The following is an 18,520-nucleotide window of genomic DNA, read 5'->3' as shown; positions in this document are numbered from 1 at the left end:
GGGAGTGGGCTGCTGGCATGACAGGCAACCCTCTTGGGGGGGGCAGAAGAGGCTGAGCTCCCGGCTAGCCTCAAGCCAGAGGTAGGTCCTGACTGGATGGCTTGGTGGGCAGCCCTACCCTCTCCTGCTTCCTGACATAGCCTGGGCTCGCGAGTGGTGGCCTTGGCTTTGCTCTGGGGCCAAGGGGCCAGGGATGAGAAGGGACAGCGGAGCCCTGCAGGTGCAGCCTGGGACGCCTCCCCCACAAGCTGGGGTGGTGGGTTGTCTTGAGGGGCCCGGGCGCTCCTGAAGGTCTGTGACCCCAAACCCCATTGTCTCTTCAGGCGGAGCCGGGGCGTCAGGATGCCAGGCCCTCCTGGCCACTAGCCATGGCCATTCTGGGACAGGTAAGCCGCCAGCGCCACCACCACGGCCACATAGAGACCGGCGCCCACGGCGATGGAGAGTGTGGCCAGGAAGAGGGCCCTGCGGGAGGTGGTGCTGGCCAGGCGGAAGTCTCCCTTGGAGATGGCCTTGCTGGTCTAGGGAGAGAGAGGCGCTGGTGAAAGGGGCGTCCCCACCTCGGGCAACGTAGCCCCAGCCCGCTGGTCTCCAACCCCCTCCTGCACAAAGGCCTCCCCATCCTCCCCCATCTTTGGTCAAGCCCTCCGGTGGAGGGAAGAGGCTGGAGCAGATGCCCTGTGCCCCTCGTGCTCTTACCCCCTGGGAGAAGTAGAAGGCAGCGATGCCCAGAGGCCAGAAGCAGCAGAGCATGGAGAAGATAGTAAGGCCCAGGTGGTCCCTGGGCGGCAGCGCCACGAAGTTGTCTTCACTTTCACTGTCCGTCGAGGTCACATCACTCTGCAAAACACAAGTGGGCTTTTGCGACCAGGGCCAGGATCACGGGTGGCAAGGCTGTGGGGGCACGGGTAGTGTCGTCTGCTGCGGGTGGGAGTGACGGGGCTCCGCGCTTTCTACCCGAAGCCTTAACTGTGACCCACTGATTCCCTCCTTAGGAATTGGCACAAGCATACAGAGATAGAATGCAAGTGTGTACGTACAGGCACACGCATCATCAGATAGTAATTGTGAAAGAAGGGGAGAGTCTCAGTGCCCAATGACCAGGAGATCGAGTTATAAGTGATGGGAGAACGTACAATGGGACACCAGGGAACCCTTAAAGATGGCCTTGTAGACAAATGTTAAAGGACATGGAGCCACACTGAAGTGCGTCGTCTAGAGAGAAAAATCTGGTGATAAAACAGTGTACGGCAAGATCTTTTGGGCAGAGTAGGGTGGGAGAAAGACATTGAATGGAAAATGACTAGAACATCATCTACTCAAATACTAATATTCTCTTCCAGGGGTTTTCTGTATTTTTAAAGTACTTGTATAATTAAGCAAACAAGATCAATATATGCTATTAAAAAAATTCAGTCGCCAACCCAAGTGTGTGTTTCTCAAACCTGTGCCAAAGTACTTTTTCTTGGGTAACATACAGATTCTCGGGCCCTAAGCCGGGTTCACCGAATCTCAACCCTTAGAGCTTGGCCGGGGGATCTGCATTTTAAACACAGGCACTCACCTCCTCCTCCTCCTGGTCGTTCCCTGGGCCCTGCAGCTCCTCTTGAACCCCGTAGGACACAGTCTGGATGGTGATATCCTCTTCTTCTTGGTCCGGTTCCGCGGACCGCTCTGTGGGCCCAGCCTGGAGCTCCCTGCTCTCTGTGAAGCTGGTCTCACAGCTGCTTGCTTTGGGTTCCTTGACCTTGTCCCTCCCCAGGAGGCAGCTGGGCCTGTACCAGGCCTCCACGGCCAGCTGCAGGGACCCTGGGTCCAGGAGCTGGTGGGGGCGAGCGGAGCCAGCGGCACCCAGGAGGTAGGAGTAAAGCTTCTCTTGGCATGACCAGCTGGGCGAAGCCTCGCGGTAAGGGTAGGAGCCATGGAGCGGGGCGGGGCTCTGAGGCAGCAGAGGATTCTGCAGTTCGCTCAGACTCTCCATGGTTCCGGGGCAGCTCCGGGGAGGGGAGCCTGGGCCAGCGGAGCCGTCCTCAGAGAGCCTGCTGGGCGAGCAAGACAGGCAGACGCTGAGACCTGGGTGCCCAGTGCGTGGCCGGAAACAATTAAGAACACAGGCTTCCAGACCCTGCCTTTGGCACCAGCCAGCTGTGCGATCTTGAGCTGGCTCCTTCTCTTCTCAGGTGTCCTTTTCTTTGTCCATACAGTGGGTGCAGCAGCAGGACTTACCCCACAGGGCTGGCTCATTCGTCTAGCCTGCGAACACATAATGGTTGGCATCAGCTCCCTGCCAGGCACTATGCAGGTGTTGGGGACATGGAGGCGAGAAAGCCAGGGAGCAGGGAGAGGGAGAAGGAGGCACTCTGTTTCCACAGAGCTCACAGCGGTGAGGAAACCTGCCCTGAAGGACAGCGGGGTATAAGAACGAGCGAGGGACAGATGGATGCAAAGTTACAGGGAAGGGTCTGGCCCCGATGGCCGGAGAAAGAGGCCCAGCTGGCAAGGCAAAGGGAGGGGAACAGGTTTCCTGCAGAGGCCAGAGCAAGGTTGGTCGCTCTGAGAGCCTGGGAGAAGGCTGGTGCCTTTCAGGGTGCAGAGGGAGGGGTGAGCTGGGTGTGGGGTCAGAGCACACAGCCCTGTTTAGGCCTAAGGGGGCTTCAGGGGTCTTGGCAGGAGTGACAGGATGCGATTTGGGTCTGGAAGTCTTCCCGTGGCTGTGGGTGGGGAATGGCTTGGCGAGGGCTAGGCTCACTGTGACACCTGTAGGTGGGCTTTGCCACGGCTTTAGGTCAGCTGAGGACAAGTGGAGCTCAGTAGTGGGGAGATATTGACATGAACTGGTAGCAGGTGGGAGATTGGGTTGCGGGAGGATTTGTTTGGGGGTTGGGTGGGACGGTGCTTAGCTCAGAGTCAGCACAGGGCAAGGGCTCACAGCTTCCATTCCTCCCACGGGAGGATGCTTCTCCCCCCTTATGGTCTTAGGGGGATGCACCTTAGAATTATCTTCCCTCTAAGGCAAATTGTGGCTTTGGGAAATCCTGGAGGTCTAAGGCAGGGCCTCCTGGGCACTGAAGTCTTGACTTGTACACCCCAGCCGGAAGCACAGATATGTTCATAGACTGGTGTGTGGACGCCCTCCCGGGCTACCTTGTTCTTTTTCAGCCAGTCCTAAGGACCTGGGAAGGGCACACAGTAGGTGCTCAGGACTGGCTGAAGGAGGGAAAGGCAGCCTGTGAGTGTGTGTACCACAAAGCTACACACACTCTGCGGTGTGGTGGGTAGAAATGGGATGTGGAGAGAGGAAAGGGGCAGGCCAGGTGGCCCCAGGGACCCTGCATTCTCCCTCCCAGGCCCATAGTAGTTGAAGGGTGACAGAGTCATGTCTTGCCCTGGATTGATAATCTGAAGATCGGAGAGTCGGTCCTGTCCTTGGTCCTTTGGGCAAATAATCATGGCCTTCTGGGTTTCCCCAGCTGTAAAATACAGACGATAATCCCAGCCCAACAAGGCTGTTCTGAGGATCGGGAGATGGCCCAGACGCCATTGCAGATTATAATGGGAGGGGCAGTTGTGCTCACTTCTGAGCTTCAGTCTCTACTTGTCCAGGGTCATTTCTGGCCCGACGGTAAAGGGAAAGGCATGTGGAGGGATTTCAGCCCCCCAGGGATGGGTTTGTCTCAGTCCTCTCCCCAGTCCCACATCCCATCAAGAATCCACAGCCAGAGGCTGGCCATTTCTCTTTCTGCCCCAAGAGAAGTGGCTGGATTCCAGAAAGCTGGTTTTTGGGAAACTTACAGACAGAGCAGGGCCCCGGGAATAATGGGGAGTGGGACAGAGGGAGGGGTTGGGGAGGGCCAGGCAAGCCTGGAGGGGCCCATTGAGGGTGAGTCCATGGGGGTGGGCAGGGTCCCCTGACTGGCCTGCTAGGAGGGAGGACAGAGCCTCCAAGAGGAGGCTGCCCAGGTCTCAGAGGCTCAGAGCCCTGACAGCAGTGGCCTCCAGGGCTGGGGCTCCAAGAATGTCTAACAGAATCATGGAGGGACCCAAAGAAGGGCGTGTGGCTCAAATGCCCAACTCTTCACCCAGGGGGCCACAGATGGGGCTAGAGACATTAGGCTGTGCTGCACCTGGGGGCTCCATGCGTGAAGCAGTGACACGTCCTTCCCAGGCTGTCACCGAGCTATGGCAGGAGTTTCTCCGCAGGCCAGGCGCAGACGGGACATCCATCCTCTGGAGGGGTGGAGCTCACACATGCAACGGCTTCGCTCCTTCTCCCTCCCCTTTCCTCTTGGCAGGGGGTCAAACATGCAGGGAGCCCAGGGACTACAGTGATGTGCCTGAGCTCCTCTGGGCAGAGTCCCAGCAGGCCTGGTCTCTTCTGACCCCCGAGGGCAGCTTTTGAGTTCCTGTCCCAGCCTCCCCCATCCCTTCCAGCGGATGTGACTCAAAGATATGCTGTCGAAGGGCCTGCGACCCTAAGTGTCATGGGTCTGGGAGTCCGGTATCCTGGGGTTCCATCCCTCACCCACCCCCATGAGCTCTCAGGTCTGGCACCTCCATTTCCGCATCAGGAAGAAGAGGTGTCGGACGAAATGGTCACCGATGTCGATCGTGGCACTACCACTCTGGGATCCCACAGCCTCAAGGAGCCCCGCAGAAGTCAACTCCCCCCATGGCCTGCTGCCATCCAGACTCAGGGATGGATGAGCCTGCTCAGAACCCATTGAGGAATGACCTTCCCGTCATGGCCCCTCGAGCACCCCGAGTGAGGCAAAGGGAAGGCAAGGCATCTCCTGGTCCGAGGGACAGTGGAGCCATGACATCATCCCATGGCTTCCCAAATCCCCTTTGGCTGCCACAGTCTGGCCCTGCCCTCTACCTCGCCCACCCTACGGGATTCTAGGATAGGGCTCCCAAAGCCTCCCTAGCTGCTCCTCCAACTGGTCTTAATTAATGCCCCCTGTGCTGATAGACCCAAGGGTCCTTGTCACCATCTCTGTGGCCAGAGGTATGTAGGGGCCTTTCAGCGGGGTGCGGTGGGAAAGACCAGCCACAGGGCCCTCCAAGCAGACTAGTGCATCAAAGTCACCCCTGCCCTATGCCTTGAAGGAGGGATAGGAGGCCTTGGCCAGTCTCCTGTCCAATTCCCTAGAAGGAAAAGAGGGGTACTCGTGGCCAGGAATCAGGCCCCGGAACTCTGGAGACCTGGAGGCTCATTTGCAGGGCAGCTGTCCAGGGCAGGTGGGGGCAGCTGGGTCCCCGCTCATCCCCCTGCTCTTGCCAGCCATTCTCTCTTGGTCAACGCGGACTCAGCCGAGCTATTGAAACCCAGCCTCCCAGCCTTTCCTGGACTACACTCCCCTGCACCGCACTCCGATTGTGCCTTGGGGCTGGGCTTCCCAGCTTCCTGCACAAAGACACAGGATCCTGGGTTTCCACAATAGGGACAAACTGAAAGCCACCTGAATGCCCAACAATGAGGGGCAAGTTAAATAAATTATGGTACAGCAATCCGGTGGTACGATGCCTTCAAACGAGTTTACAAAGAGGAATGACATGAGAAAAATGCTCATTGCAGCTTGAGTGAGAAGGAAGAAAAGAAAGCGGCTGCGCACGTACTCTAACTCCGCCAAAACGTCCGCAGTGATTATCGCCAGTGGTGGCTGCACAGGGGCTTTTCATTTTCCTTTTTATACTATGTTTTTCCCCCCATTTCCCATATTTATTTTTACATTGAGCACGTACTTCTTCTAAAGCAGAAAAAAAATTAAGTGCCTAGATTTCTTCTGAGCCAAATGATCTAAAATTGGTTTTAAGCCTTTCCAGGCTTGGGGGTTCCTTCTGGGTGTAAAGGCTGAGCATCGAAGCCTGCCGTGACACTGACAGACAGACAGACACATGCTCATGTGTCCCCCCACTTCAATAAATCAACCAAGTTCTGGGCTCCAGTCCCTCCTCACAGTCCAGCCAAGGGTCACAGTTCTCAAGCAGGTCACGTTCGAGAGCCTGTCACGCCCCATAACCGGCTAAAGCTACATGAGAGTCCACCAAGCTGATCCTGGGGATCCAGCACTGAGTGCTGGCCAAGAGGAGGGGGTGGAGGGGGTAGCAGGTCCCCCCAGGCCCAGGCTCCTCTGCCCTTAGCCTGGCCTGACATTTTGGCCTCTTGCTTAGGGCTGCCTCTCCCTGTTCCCTGAAGTAAGAGACCCAGAGTTCAAAGCAGAGACATTTTCATCTCCACTGAGGCCTGGTCTCACCTGGGCTGTGTGTGTCTGCTGTCTGTGCTGTACTGGGCGTCTGCCTCCTTGCTGGTGAGTGTGTGTGTGTGTGTGTGTGTGTGTGTGTGCCCACACACGTGCACGTACGTGCACACTGCTCCAGGGGGAAGACAAGAGATGTCTGGGATTCTGAAGCTCAGGAGATTGCTCCAGATCGTGCAGCTGGGGCTAGAGTTCCAGGCCCCACAAGAGGAGAGGGAGAGGTAGATCTGGGAGGCCATAGCCCCTGGCTGTTTCCTTTTGAGCTGAGAACTGAGCCTGGCCCAGAGGCTTCCTACTTCCTGATTTAGAGATGGAGAGCACACTGCCACCTCCAGAGCCTGGACAGGAAGCCCTCGGGGAATTACAGCCTCCTACCGGAGTCTGACTGTTCTGGAGTCCAGTCACATAGTATCATATCAGTTTGCTTATCTATAAAGTGTATGGAAGGGTAGAAGGGGTTGATTTTTAACAGCTCAGCTCCACATGACCCTGGGGTTCTCCCGGGAGAAGAAGAACAATAATTTAACATTTACTGAGGCAGGCGCTGCCCAGCTCTACACACTCATCTGACCCTGTAGTTTCTTGTGGGGAAGTCGCAGGAGGGAGCGGCTTCCTCTTCTAGCCACAACAGACTAATCCATGTCGCACTAAACTGCCTAGAACAGTTAGAAAAACTAGGGAATGATAGGAAGGCATAAAAAATCACCATGGAGGGGCGCCTGGGTGGCTCAGTGGTTTAAGCCGCTGCCTTCAGCCCGGGTCATGATCTCAGGGTCCTGGGATCGAGCCCCGCATCAGGCTCTCTGCTCCGCAGGGAGCCTGCTTCCTCCTCTCTCTCTGCCTGCCTCTCTGCCTACTTGTGATCTCTCTCTGTCAAATAAATAAATAAAATCTTAAAAAAAAAAAATCGCCATGGATGATTTCAGGGTCCTGGGATCGAGCCCTGCATCGGGCTCTCTGCTCGGTGGGGAGCCTGCTTCCCCCCCTCTCTCTGCCTGTCTCCCTGCCTACTTGTGATCTCTCTCTCTGTCAAATAAATAAATAAAATATTAAAAAAAAATCACCATGGATGCAAAATCCCAGAGGAAAGAGAAACCCTACGAGGTGAGTCTGACCCTTGGTATCACTTTAGCTGTATCAGAGGCTGGGGAGGAAAATGGGAGTTCAGGGCCTATTAAGGAGGGCCCCCAGGCAACACCCCTGGTTTTCAACTGGGACCTCTTCAGGGATATCCCCAAGGAGCAGGAGCCAACCAGCAACGGGTCCAGTCCTCGCAGGCACAGAAACCAGGCTTCGAATCAGCTCCATCTTAATGGGATTAAGGTGATCTGCCCGCAGCCTCACTGCCGGCCAGAAGCACAACTTGTCCGGGGCCTCGGAGCTCGGTTATTGGCCTGTGCTAACAGCACCTGCATTGTTAGCCCAGACTGCTGGGTTCCATCCTTACAGCAGATGGCTCTGAGATGACCCTGAGAATTTACATCTCTAACAAGTTCCCGGGTGGTGTTGATGCCGCTGGTCCAGGGACCACACTTTAAGAACCCTGCTCTAATCATCACTGAAAGAAGAGTTAAAAAAAAAAAAAAAAAAGTAACCAGTAAGCTAATAGATGCAGAATATGAAATAATAAGAATACCTGATTTATCAAAAACGGGGCAAGATTGGAAAAGGAATATAGAACCAGTGAGACAAATAAAAAACAAATTGTAGGTTGTAAGACTTATGCGCAACTGTATCAGTAATCATATTGAATGTAAATGGAATAAAATTGCCATAAAGAACAGAGACAGTCCACTGTGTATTACTCTATTTAGATGAAATTTTAGAAGACTCAGTGGCTGCTAAGGGCCAGGAGTAGGGGTAGGGGATTGGCTGCTGAGGCCCCCGAGGAATTTTTGGAGAGACAGAGCAGTTCTGTATCTTGATTGTGGTAGTGGTTACATGACTGCGAGCACTTCACAAAACTCACTAAATTGTGCACTTAAAATTAATGCCTTTTGTTATGTGCCAAAGCCGATTTTTTAGAAAACAAAGGTTGGATCTTTAAAACAACAGAAGCCAATTACATGCTGCTTATAAGTAATTCACCTTAATTATAAAAATACACAAAAGCTCAAAGTGAATAAATGAGGGGCACCTGGCTGGCTCAGCTGGTACAGCCTGAGACTCTCGATCTTAGGGTTGTGAGTTTGAGCCTCACATTGGGTATAAAGATTACTTAAAAATAAAATCTTAAAAAAAATTCTTATCACTTAAAAAAAAAACCCAAAGTAAAAGAATGAAATAATAATAGCTCCTCACATGAATTAAGTTCTTACTATGCTCTAGGCATGATTCTCCTTGTGACAAATTCTCTCATTAGATTCTTACAGTAGCCTACAGTATCCCTAGGAAGTCTGTGTCCCCATTTTACAGATAATGACACTGGGGCATGAGAAAGTTACAAGCGCCCAAAGGCACCCAGCTGGTGAGTGGTGAGCTGGACACACACCCTAGAAGCCAGGCTCCAGAGTCACTGGGAGCTAGGGTCCCTACGTGTCCGCTCCCATTTATTGAGTGCTTACTTTGTCCTGACCATCGTGTCAACTGCTCTAAATGCAGTATCTCACTCAAGCCAACCTCTTTCACATGGCGGTGTCGGGTGGGGGGCTGCAGCTCAGAAAGGTTAAATAGGTTTCCTGAGGTCACACAGCTGGAGAGTGGCAGAGCCCCATTGGACCCAGGTCTGTCTGACGGCAGCTCCTCCTGGCCCAAACGGCACCAGGTTCTCAGGCTGGCTGCAGGGGTGGGGGCCTGGAGTTGGTTTGTTGCGTGTGCTACCAGGGGCCTCCGAAGTGCTTGGGAAGATGCTTTGCAAACCCTTAAAAGGAGGCCAAAGGGCCAGTGTGGTGTGTGGCCCGGAGTTCAAGCACATCCTTGGGATGGGACCCCGTGAAATAATAACAGTGCGGATTTACTGCGGCCCCAAGTGAACAAACCAGGTGCTTCATAGGCTTTATCTCAAAACTCTGCAATGACCGGTGGAGCTGGCCGGGGAGTATTATTTCCCATTTTTCAGATGAAGAAACTGAGGCTCAGAAAGGTCAAGTAACTTGTCCAAGATTCAACCGTCATGGGGACTGGAATTGAACCCAAGTTTAATTGAATCCATAGCTGGGGCTCACACTACACATTTCAGAGCCTACCTGCGTGCAGAGGGGAGGGATGAGCTGTGTGGGTGTGACAATGTCAAGGCTCTGGTCTTGAGGAGGTTGAAATCGAGGCCTCAGTGAAGCGAACGGGAAATGGAAGCTTTACGAAAAGGTAAGGAGATTTGGGGTGCTTTAGCAACCCAGGGGTGGCTGCCTAGAAAACCTCCAGGTCTGGATTCATAGAAGTGCAGAGCCATGGCAAGGATGCTCAGCTCCTGACCACTATTTCTCAGTGAGCAAGAATGATGGCTTCTAAACCGGAAAGATGAAAGCAAGATCTTCTCAGTAAGGCAGAGGATTAAATATAAAAGATTAAAAGCCAGGGAAAAGGTGAAATCTTTAAAACTAGGCACCAGGTCAACCCCTCATCAGATACTAAGTAAACCATTCTGCAAACAAGGGAGCGCTGTGACGTTGGTGGCTGTTTGTAGACGGCTTGAGGCTGGATTTGATGATCTCTGGTCCAGCGTCTTGGCCGCGGTTTACGGCACACCTGACGGAAGAGAGGAATCCAGGGGTCAGGGGCAGGGGCTGGGAGAGCCTGGCAGAGTCCGAGTCAAGGGAAAAATGAGAACTTGGCCTTCTTTGTTTTAGTTTGCCTCTTCAGGAAGCTAACACAATTGATTCTCTTTTCTCCTCTGCTTTCCACTGCTCCTAACCCCCGATCTTTCCTAATGGCACTTAAACGTATCGTAGTCTTTCTCGGTTAAAAAAGAAATCAGGGGGGGCACCTAGGTGGCTCAGTGGGTTAAGCCTCTGCCTTCAGCTCAGGTCATGATCTCAGGGTCCTGGGATCGGGCCCCGCATCGGGCTCTCTGCTCTGCGGGGAGCCTGCTTCCTCCTCTCTCTCTGCCTGCCTCTCTGCTTACTCGTGATCTCTCTCTGTCAAATAAATTAAAAAAAAAAAAAAAGAAAGAAATCGGTTGTGATGATTGTAAAACTCAGTTATAAGTACTCTGATGCTTCTCCCTTCGAGAGGTGGTGGTGGGGGGCGTCTACGTGCCTCCTCTCTAATCTGAGTGGGCTTGTGACAGTTGCTTCAACCACAGAGCACAGCAGAAGGGATGCTGCGTGACTTCAGAGACCATGTTATAAAAGGCCACGCAGCTTTCCCCTTGCTCGCTGACACACTCACTCTCCGAAACCCAAGCCACCCTGTATGTAGCTGGACTTTTCTGAAGTTGTCACGCTGGAGAGGCCACGTGCGTAGAAGCTCTGGGTGAGGGAACTTACGATCCTAGCTTTCCAGTCATGCCAAGATGTCAGACATGAGAGTGAAGCCATCTTGGACTCTTGAAACCAGCCCATCTGTCAGCTGGATACCACCAGAGGACCTCTGTCCATGACGCACAGAGTGCAGTAATCACATTGCTCAACTCTGCATGAATTGCTGATCCTCAAGGTCGTGAGGTATAATAAAATGTCTTTAGTTAAAAAAAAAAACTGTCCTGGGTCACCTGGGTGGCTCAGTGGGTTAAAGCTTCTGCCTCTGGCTCCGGTCATGATCCCAAGGTCCTGGGATGGAGCCCCACATCTGGCTCTCTGCTCGGCAGGGAGCCTGCTTCCTTTCCTCTCTCTCTCTGCCTGCCTCTGCCTACTTGTGATCTCTCTCTGTCAAATAAATAAATAAAATCTTTGAAAAAAATTGCCCTCAGTTTTAGCCACTAACTTTGGGTGGCAGTTAGGCAGCAACAGATACCTGGAATATCTTTCCTTAGCACCAATTCCCTCCTACGGCTCCTGCCCTCTCTCTCCTTCACCTCACAGCGGCATTTCTCAGAAGCATGGTCTCCGCTCACATCGGAAACCTTTGACTCTCAGCTCAGAAGTCAGTTCCTCAGGATTTCGGCTCCTTGGTTATCTGCTCTCCAGGCTCCAGCTCCTCTTCTCAGAGAGTTTATCATGTCAGTATTTCTGTTTGTGAGATTTGTTGATAATCGCCTAACTCCCTCTTCAGATTGGGAGCTTCAAGAGGGTGGGGACTGTGTCTTCCTCATCCCTGCAGCCCTTGATGTGGCTTATAGTAGGCACTCAGGAAACAGTGGATCTCATGAATAAATGAGTGAATGAGGGGGCTAGGTGTGCTAAGGTTCCCCCATGAGAAAGTACTTTCTAAGATCTGGGATGGATGGAGTGTTTCTGCACAATTTCTGGAGCAGTTACCTCAGACCAATTCTTGGGATGCAAGAATAAATAAGAAATGGTACCCACTTTGAGGAGGAATATAGAGTAGGAAAAATGAAATTTCAGTACAATGGGGTAAGGTAAGCTACAAGCACAACGGGGAGCTGGGGGTGTCCCAATAAAGGACTCCTATCCTGGGACTGGAGTGGAGGCAATGGTGGGAACTAAGAAGAGGCTCGCAGAGCAGGTGACATCTGAATTGAATCTTGAAGGGCGGATCTGAGCCATCCAGGTGAGACAGCGAGGGGAGGATATTTCCAGGTGAGGAAGCAGCGTGGAAACAATGAATGAGGTGGCAGAATGGAGGGGAAGCCAGGATGGTCTGGTATTGATGGAATGAGGCAGGTGAGGTGGGAAAGCCTTCTATTCCATGCAGAGAAGCTTTCTTCTGTGGGAAGTGAGGAGCCAAATGAGAGTGGTAGCCAGGCATTGCTATGGCCATACCTGGGTTTTAGAGCGCTCTGGCTGGCCGTGGTGAAGAGAAAGGATTTGAGGTGAGTGAGAATGGAGGCTAGGAGTCCGGTGAAGAGACCACTATAAAAGTTCAGGCAGGAGGACATGAGGACCTGACCTGATCTGGGGCAAAATGGGTGGAGAGGAAGAGTCATATCTGAGGAGAAGTCAGGAGGCTGAATGAACAGGACTTTTTGGCTAACCGGAAGTGAGGGAGAGAGAAGAACCGGAAGTGAGGGAGAGAGAGGAGCAGAGATTGACTCCCGGACTTTTGGCTTTGTCAGCTAAGTAGAAGGTGATGCCACCAGTTGAGACAGAAAATCCAGGGGGGAGGCTGCTAGTTCAGGAACACAACCTGAGCACAGATGACCACTTCTCCATTGTAAGGGTTTAATAAAATGATGGGTGTATATTTTTTAAAGAATGAAATCATAACAGAATTGGAAAACAGCAAAGAATGTTATCAGTGGACCAGAAGCACTGAGGAATTTCTGGGAGATAAAGAGCAAATGAAATTCCTTGGTGAAGAAATCAGCACAGCGGCACCTGCGGCCCCGAACAGAATAAGAAGTAAGAATGAGTCTCATTCAAGGAAGAGGTCTGTTAGGGAAACAGACTCACCCAAGTTCAGAGGAAGGCCACACCAGCTGCCTGTGCTAGTCAATACAGTCTGTTATTTGTAAGGCTGATGGGACATTAAAGGACAGGGAAGAACAACTATATGAAAACAGAAGAGAAGGATTAAATATACAAATAGAGCAAGTGACTCAATAAGATCTAAATCATCAAGTTATAGAAAAGATCTTTAAAATTTTTTCAATTTATGTCTCTGAGAGAAAAAAAGAGGACCTTATATCCATAAAATGAGAGCAGGCTTCTATGAAAAAGGAACAAAGAACACGACAGCATTTTGGAAAATGGAAACAACTGTCTGAATTTTTGAAAATTTAACGGAGTGAGACGCCTCGTTGCTCAGTTGGAAGAGCATGTGCCTCTTGATCTTGGGGCCATGAGTTCGCGCTCCACGTTGAGTGTAGAGATGACTTAAGTAAATGTAACTTTAAAAAAATTAATAGAGAGACTGGATAACAGAACGGACAGACTTAAAGACTAACTTTTTCATGTGAAAGAAAAAGTTAATGAAATTCTCCAAGACACAGAGCAAAAAGACAAAAAGATGGAGCATAGGCAAGAAAGGTGAGAGGGAGGAGAGTCCTTTAGGTCCAGCAACCACCTAACAGGAATTTCAGAAAGATAAAACGGAGAGATGGACAAGAATAACAATGAAAGGAATAGAAAGAGGAAGTGTTTCCTGAGCTGGAAAAAAAAAAAAAAGAATATTTAGATGGAAAAGGCCCACCAAGCATCAACCTAGTAAAATGAAACACACACCCTCCAGAAGAAAGAGCAGGATGGGAAGGAGAAGTGGAAGGGGGTCTTAGAGTGCTGTTGGGATGTTAGAACGGAAACTCTACCTGGCAATTAGATGTATGCAGTTGAAACCCTGGGTCATGGTCAGGGCAGGAGGGAGACCTGAGAATTGTCAAAGGACCTACGAAGAAGAACAGAGGAGAGAAGAGGGTGAAGGAGAGATAAAAGAGCCAGAACACCTCTCATCTCCTAGGGGAGGCTTCCTAAGGCACTTCCAGGGAACATCAGTCTGCCTTTTTTAGTATCTGCTGCCACCCTGGGCTCCCATGGGCTGAACCAGCCTCTCCCTCAGAGTGTAATCCATTGGGCTGCGGATGGGTTTGTAGCTGACAAAGGTGAAAATTGCTGGGAGGATTGGGAGAGTGGCACCACTCCTCAAATTAGTCCATTTTCAGACAGAAATTGAATCTTTATTCTTGCTGAAACAACCTGTCTCTTCACCGAAGCAGCTCGTTCCCAACCACTTAGAAGCAAACAGTGTATCTAATGGCAGAAGATAACACACCTAATGGAGAGGTAGAGCCTCAGATCCTGGCTCCCTGCTCCGTTTGCTTGGGGGAGGGGGTGGTGGGTGCTGGTGACAGCTGCAGGCAGGAGGGAAAGAAGAGAATAAGGGAGGAGTAAAGAGGAGAGAACCTGCGTACAAAGAATGGGGATGAGATCAGTCCCCACCTTGTAGCAGAGGGGACCCTGCTGCAGGCAAGATGCCCACCAAGCCCCTGAGAAGAAAAGGGGGTTAGAAAATGCCAACGGTTTAGAGAACTGGGATGTTTCTTCTACTTTCTCCCGGGAATGGTATTACTTCGGGACTGCAAGTCCCTCTAGGACACGAAGATGAATTGGCCTTTGAACTTGAAGGTAATTAATACTGTGCAGATGTCTCTAGATATTATCTTATTCTCTGCCTCTGTCATTTTGTGTGTGAAGGGAAAGGGACTTGCATGTGTGTATTTCAGTGTTTCAGGCTCACGCACGTGCACACACACACGTATACACACGTACACACACACACACACAGATGTCATTTCTTAATGACCATGTGACAGGTATCTCTTCCTCTTCCTTAGATCCCCCCCTTGCCCCTAGCCCCAGATAACCAAGATCACCTAGTCACGTGCCAGGGTTGAATCTCTTCTTGCCTTCAAGGCATTGCAAAGGGGGTCAGAGTAGGAGCCTCAGCAGGGAGCCAGAAGGAGGGGAACACAAGGAGTAGTCAGTGGGTAGTTCTCCCTGGTTGAGAGAGGAGCCAGATGTGTGTGCCTGGGTTACCAGAGACCTCCTGCACTCTGACAGCTCAGGGGGTGGGGTATCTACCCAAATAGCTTTGGAAGGTGGGGTGGCACATTGTTCTAGCCCCAGCAGGAGGCCAGCACCCCCACAGACCAATCTTGCAGAAAATAAAGCCCCTTTCTATGCTTGCTGCGATGTGGCTGCTCTCACTTTGTTATAAGGGTTAGTGATTGGCCATTAACTCTGGAGGGCTGATTTTTGCCAGTGCTGCACCAACAGCTGGGAGCCAGAAAGTGCTGACATGGGGCGGGGGGGACATGGCAGTTGATTCCCCCACCCTGGTTGGGTGCTTGCAGGGTAAGTCAGGGAGGTCAGAAGCATGGCTTACTCAGCTCTAACCAAGTGCCAATTAGCTAAGGTTTTTCTGAACATTGGCTGGGCCTGCCACAGTTGAGGAAAATTATTGTCAGGGAAGCTCATTTTGTTTTTCTATAAAAAAAGCTCTCCCCAGAGATGGATCTTTCCTGACTGTCCCCTCCTCCAGTCTTCTTAGGAGAGGGGATCCAGCCAGGCAGTGTCCCTGGGAGGAGATGGCCACGATTTGGGTGTCTGGCCTTTGGCTACTCACAAGGGATGTTTGGGGGGGAGGCGTGCTTTCCTGGCCTCCTGGCCTGGACGTATGGGCCCTCTGGCCCAGCAACTCTATACACACTCATGGCTTTCTCAGGGAAATAAGAGGGGGAGGATCTCAAGGAAACATCAGAAATAGAGAAGGCTTTTTCAGATTCCTACTGCACCCTTCCACTCCATTCATAAAATTCAGTTCTTTGCTGAAAGGACATTAACTTACTCTGAACACAGGTTAATGAAGCTGGTATGCTGTGTTCAAGAACCGAGGGATCTGTGGTCTCAGTATGGCCCTCCGAGAGCCTCACGGAACATCAGGAATATTAGAACTTGTCTAGTCCAACCCTCTTTTACAGATGAGAAAACGGAAGCCTATAGAGGGGAAGGGGTCTGTCTGAGTCAGTAGCAGATCTGGAGTCAGAATATGGGGCTCCCGACTTTCAGTCAAATGCTTTTATTTGGAGATATTTTAACACTCTGTTCTCTTATTTTACACCCAGTAACTGGATCCTTACTATCTTCCAGGTGCTATGGGGGAGGGGAGGTGTGCAAGGAGGCAAAGAGATGAAAACAACACAATCCTTGCCTTCAAGGATCTGTTCCCCTAGATCTGTGATTCTTGGGGAAAAAAAAAACAAACCAACAACAAAACACCAGAACTGTGAGTCAGACTCTCACCCTATATTATCTTCTATAGGTGATGATGAAAGAGAAGTGGGGAGGGAAACCTTTTGGCTCCAAGATTTATAAGTTGGGTTTAACTGGCTGCGACCCCAGGGAGGCCAAGGACAAAGGAAGCCACTGCTTGCCTGGGAGAAAAGGGTGTAGGCGTTACGATGATCAGGTCACTGCCAGCAGGCCTGGCTGGTGATGGGAACAGTGACAGCAGCTCACACTGGCATGGCGACGATGTACAGATGACAAGCCTTCAATTGGTACGTTGTTTCATTGAGTGCCAAGATAGTTCCCAGAGAGGAGCACAGCAGCTACATTAACCCCATTTTACAGATGAGGAAACTGAAGCTCAGAGGCTCAGAGAGTTTAGGTAACTGGCCTCAAGCTGATACATGACAGCGCCCAGCCAAGGACTCCTAGCCTAGTGCTCTTTCTATCACCAGGGGTGGTGAGGTGGTGGGGAAGTTGTGCTGGGGTGAAAAGATGGGGAGAAAGCAGTGGTCAGCACACTGATAGGCCGATCTTCCTCTACGCAGTTTTATTTTGATCATTACGTTCTGCCACTTAGAGAACTCTGCTCTGAAGAATTGGAAGCACTTTGCAGGCCTGAATGAGCTCATTCAGCACACTCTTGCCAGAAAGAGGGAGGACTTCAAATGGAGGCTCTTCTAGGGTGACCAGCATTTTAGGCACAAAATAGAAAACAAAGCTCAGGTTCCCACACTCTTTGCCCTCATGCACCAAGCAGTATAATGCAAAACCAGCCTCCTTCCATTAGAGTCAAGAGGGCCACGGAAAAAAATGAAGGTATTTTCTGGTATCTCCTTCCTTCCCTGGAGAAATGGGTTAATCGGTCCTAAGGGCCTGGATCATCCTTGGCCCAAAGGCCATTTCCAGGGTGAAGAAATCTTGAGGGTGGATGGGGGGGCGAGGAGGACCACAGCCACTCCAGTCACCCTAATGAGCAGGTTGGGGAAGAGAGGGATCCTTAGCGAAGCTGGCTCAGATTTCCCTAGTGAGCAAAACCATGGTGAGGACAGGGGCACGGGAGTCCGGGATACTCTTCTTTGTGGGCAGAGTGTCTAAGAGCTCCCTCAGGTTGGGGTCAAGGCCTGGTGGTGTGGGGTCAGGGTGCCCAGGTGCCTACCTGGGCCCCAGCCCCTCAGGTCACTCCCAGCATCCCCAGCGTGTAGGGTGAGGGGTAGGGATAGACTTGGCGCGATCTCTGCGGGAGCGCAAGGTGCAGTCAGCAGGGAGGCTGAACCCCCTTCCCTGAGAGCGGTCCCACTACCCTCCCCAGCTCTATTCAGCCTCAGCGCCTAGCTCTGGGCTCCCGCTGCGCCCCCAGACGGCCCCTTACCTGTCCCACCGAGGACGGTCCCGCCTCCTCCGCGGGGCTCGGGGGCCCAGCATGGGCCGGTGAACCACGGCGCCCCCGCCTTGCGGCCGCGATGGAAATCTCAGGAGGGTGTCTCTGCTCCCGGCCCCGGGTCCCTGCCGCCGCCGCAGCCGCCGCCGCTTCAGCACCGCGGACAGCTCCCGCCCGTCGCCCGCCACCGCCGCCTGCCCCGCCCGGCGCGGTACCGGGAGCCCCGCATCCTGGCCCGGCCCCGCAGCCGCCACGCAGCCCTCAGTCCGGCCCGAGGCGGCTCCGCGCCGACTTGGGAAAGCAACGAGGAGGATCCCCCTCCTCCCTGCCTCCCGCCGCCGCCGCCTCTTTCTCCCCTCTGTGCTCCCTTCCACGCTCCGGAATCAGCCCACCAGGCACTCCGGACCCAGCTCCGGGGCGGGGCGGGGCGGGGCGGGGCGGGAAGTCAGGGGAGCCCAGAGGAGGCGGTGGAGCGAGGGGCGCGTAGTTGGAAGGGCTCTCTGGTTGCAGGAGCCGAGCTCCCTTTCCCAGCCCTTCTCCTTACCCGACTTCCCCACTCTCCCAGAAGCAATGGGCGGCCCTCGGGCTTCTTGAAGTGCCCAAGCCCTGAGTTTTAGTATTAAGCTAAAAAGAAAAAAACAAGCAAACAAAAAGCATTTATTGAGCGCCTACTACATACCAGACCCCCTACCAGGTTTTTATGTTTTCAACCAATATGATCTCGTTTAATTTTCTTAACAGTTCTATGAGGCAATATAATCCGCCCCCTCACTCCCTCACCACACCCCTCCATTTTACACATGAAGACGCTGGGTTCACAGAGATTTAAATCTCCTGATTTGGAGACAACAGTGCTCTGCTGGCAAGTGCACAGGCTTTAAAGACCATGGGCCCAAGACTTGGTCCTAGTGTCCCACTTACTAACTGTATAACCTCGAACAAGTGAACCTCTGGAAACCTTGGGTTTTTCTCATCTGCAAATTGGGGGAGCTGCATCCACAGAGGGGTCATATGAGGACAAAGTGAGATGACATGTGTGACACCCTGGTCCCAAATACGCCTTCAGGGGGTGTGCATTCCCCTCTGGGAGAACTGAGATCTGA

The 18,520-nt window shown here is 52.3% G+C and overlaps 1 protein-coding gene across 3 annotated transcripts; it reads right to left on the bottom strand.

Annotated features, from left to right (window-relative positions):
* Positions 1-362: 362 nt before the first annotated feature.
* SYNDIG1L (synapse differentiation inducing 1 like) lies at positions 363-17,748 on the bottom strand. Of its 3 annotated transcripts, none has more exons than XM_046007335.1 (4): positions 17,409-17,748; positions 1,565-2,253; positions 700-840; positions 363-521 (listed from the first exon to the last, which is right to left on the bottom strand). In XM_046007335.1, the coding sequence occupies exons 2-4, from the start codon at positions 1,979-1,981 to the stop codon at positions 363-365; spliced, it is 717 nt and encodes a 238-aa protein (XP_045863291.1). In that variant the 5' UTR covers positions 1,982-2,253; positions 17,409-17,748. The 3 variants fall into 3 exon arrangements, with proteins under 3 accessions (XP_045863291.1, XP_045863289.1, XP_045863290.1); XM_046007333.1 differs by having other exon boundaries at positions 1,565-2,042; XM_046007334.1 differs by having other exon boundaries at positions 1,565-2,039.
* Positions 17,749-18,520: the final 772 nt, after the last annotated feature.

This window comes from Meles meles, chromosome 6 (genome assembly GCF_922984935.1).
Source record: "Meles meles chromosome 6, mMelMel3.1 paternal haplotype, whole genome shotgun sequence".
NCBI classification, from domain to species: domain Eukaryota; kingdom Metazoa; phylum Chordata; class Mammalia; order Carnivora; family Mustelidae; genus Meles; species Meles meles.
The sequence above is the reverse complement of the archived record's forward strand: the minus strand, read 5'-3'. Positions and strand labels throughout refer to the sequence as shown.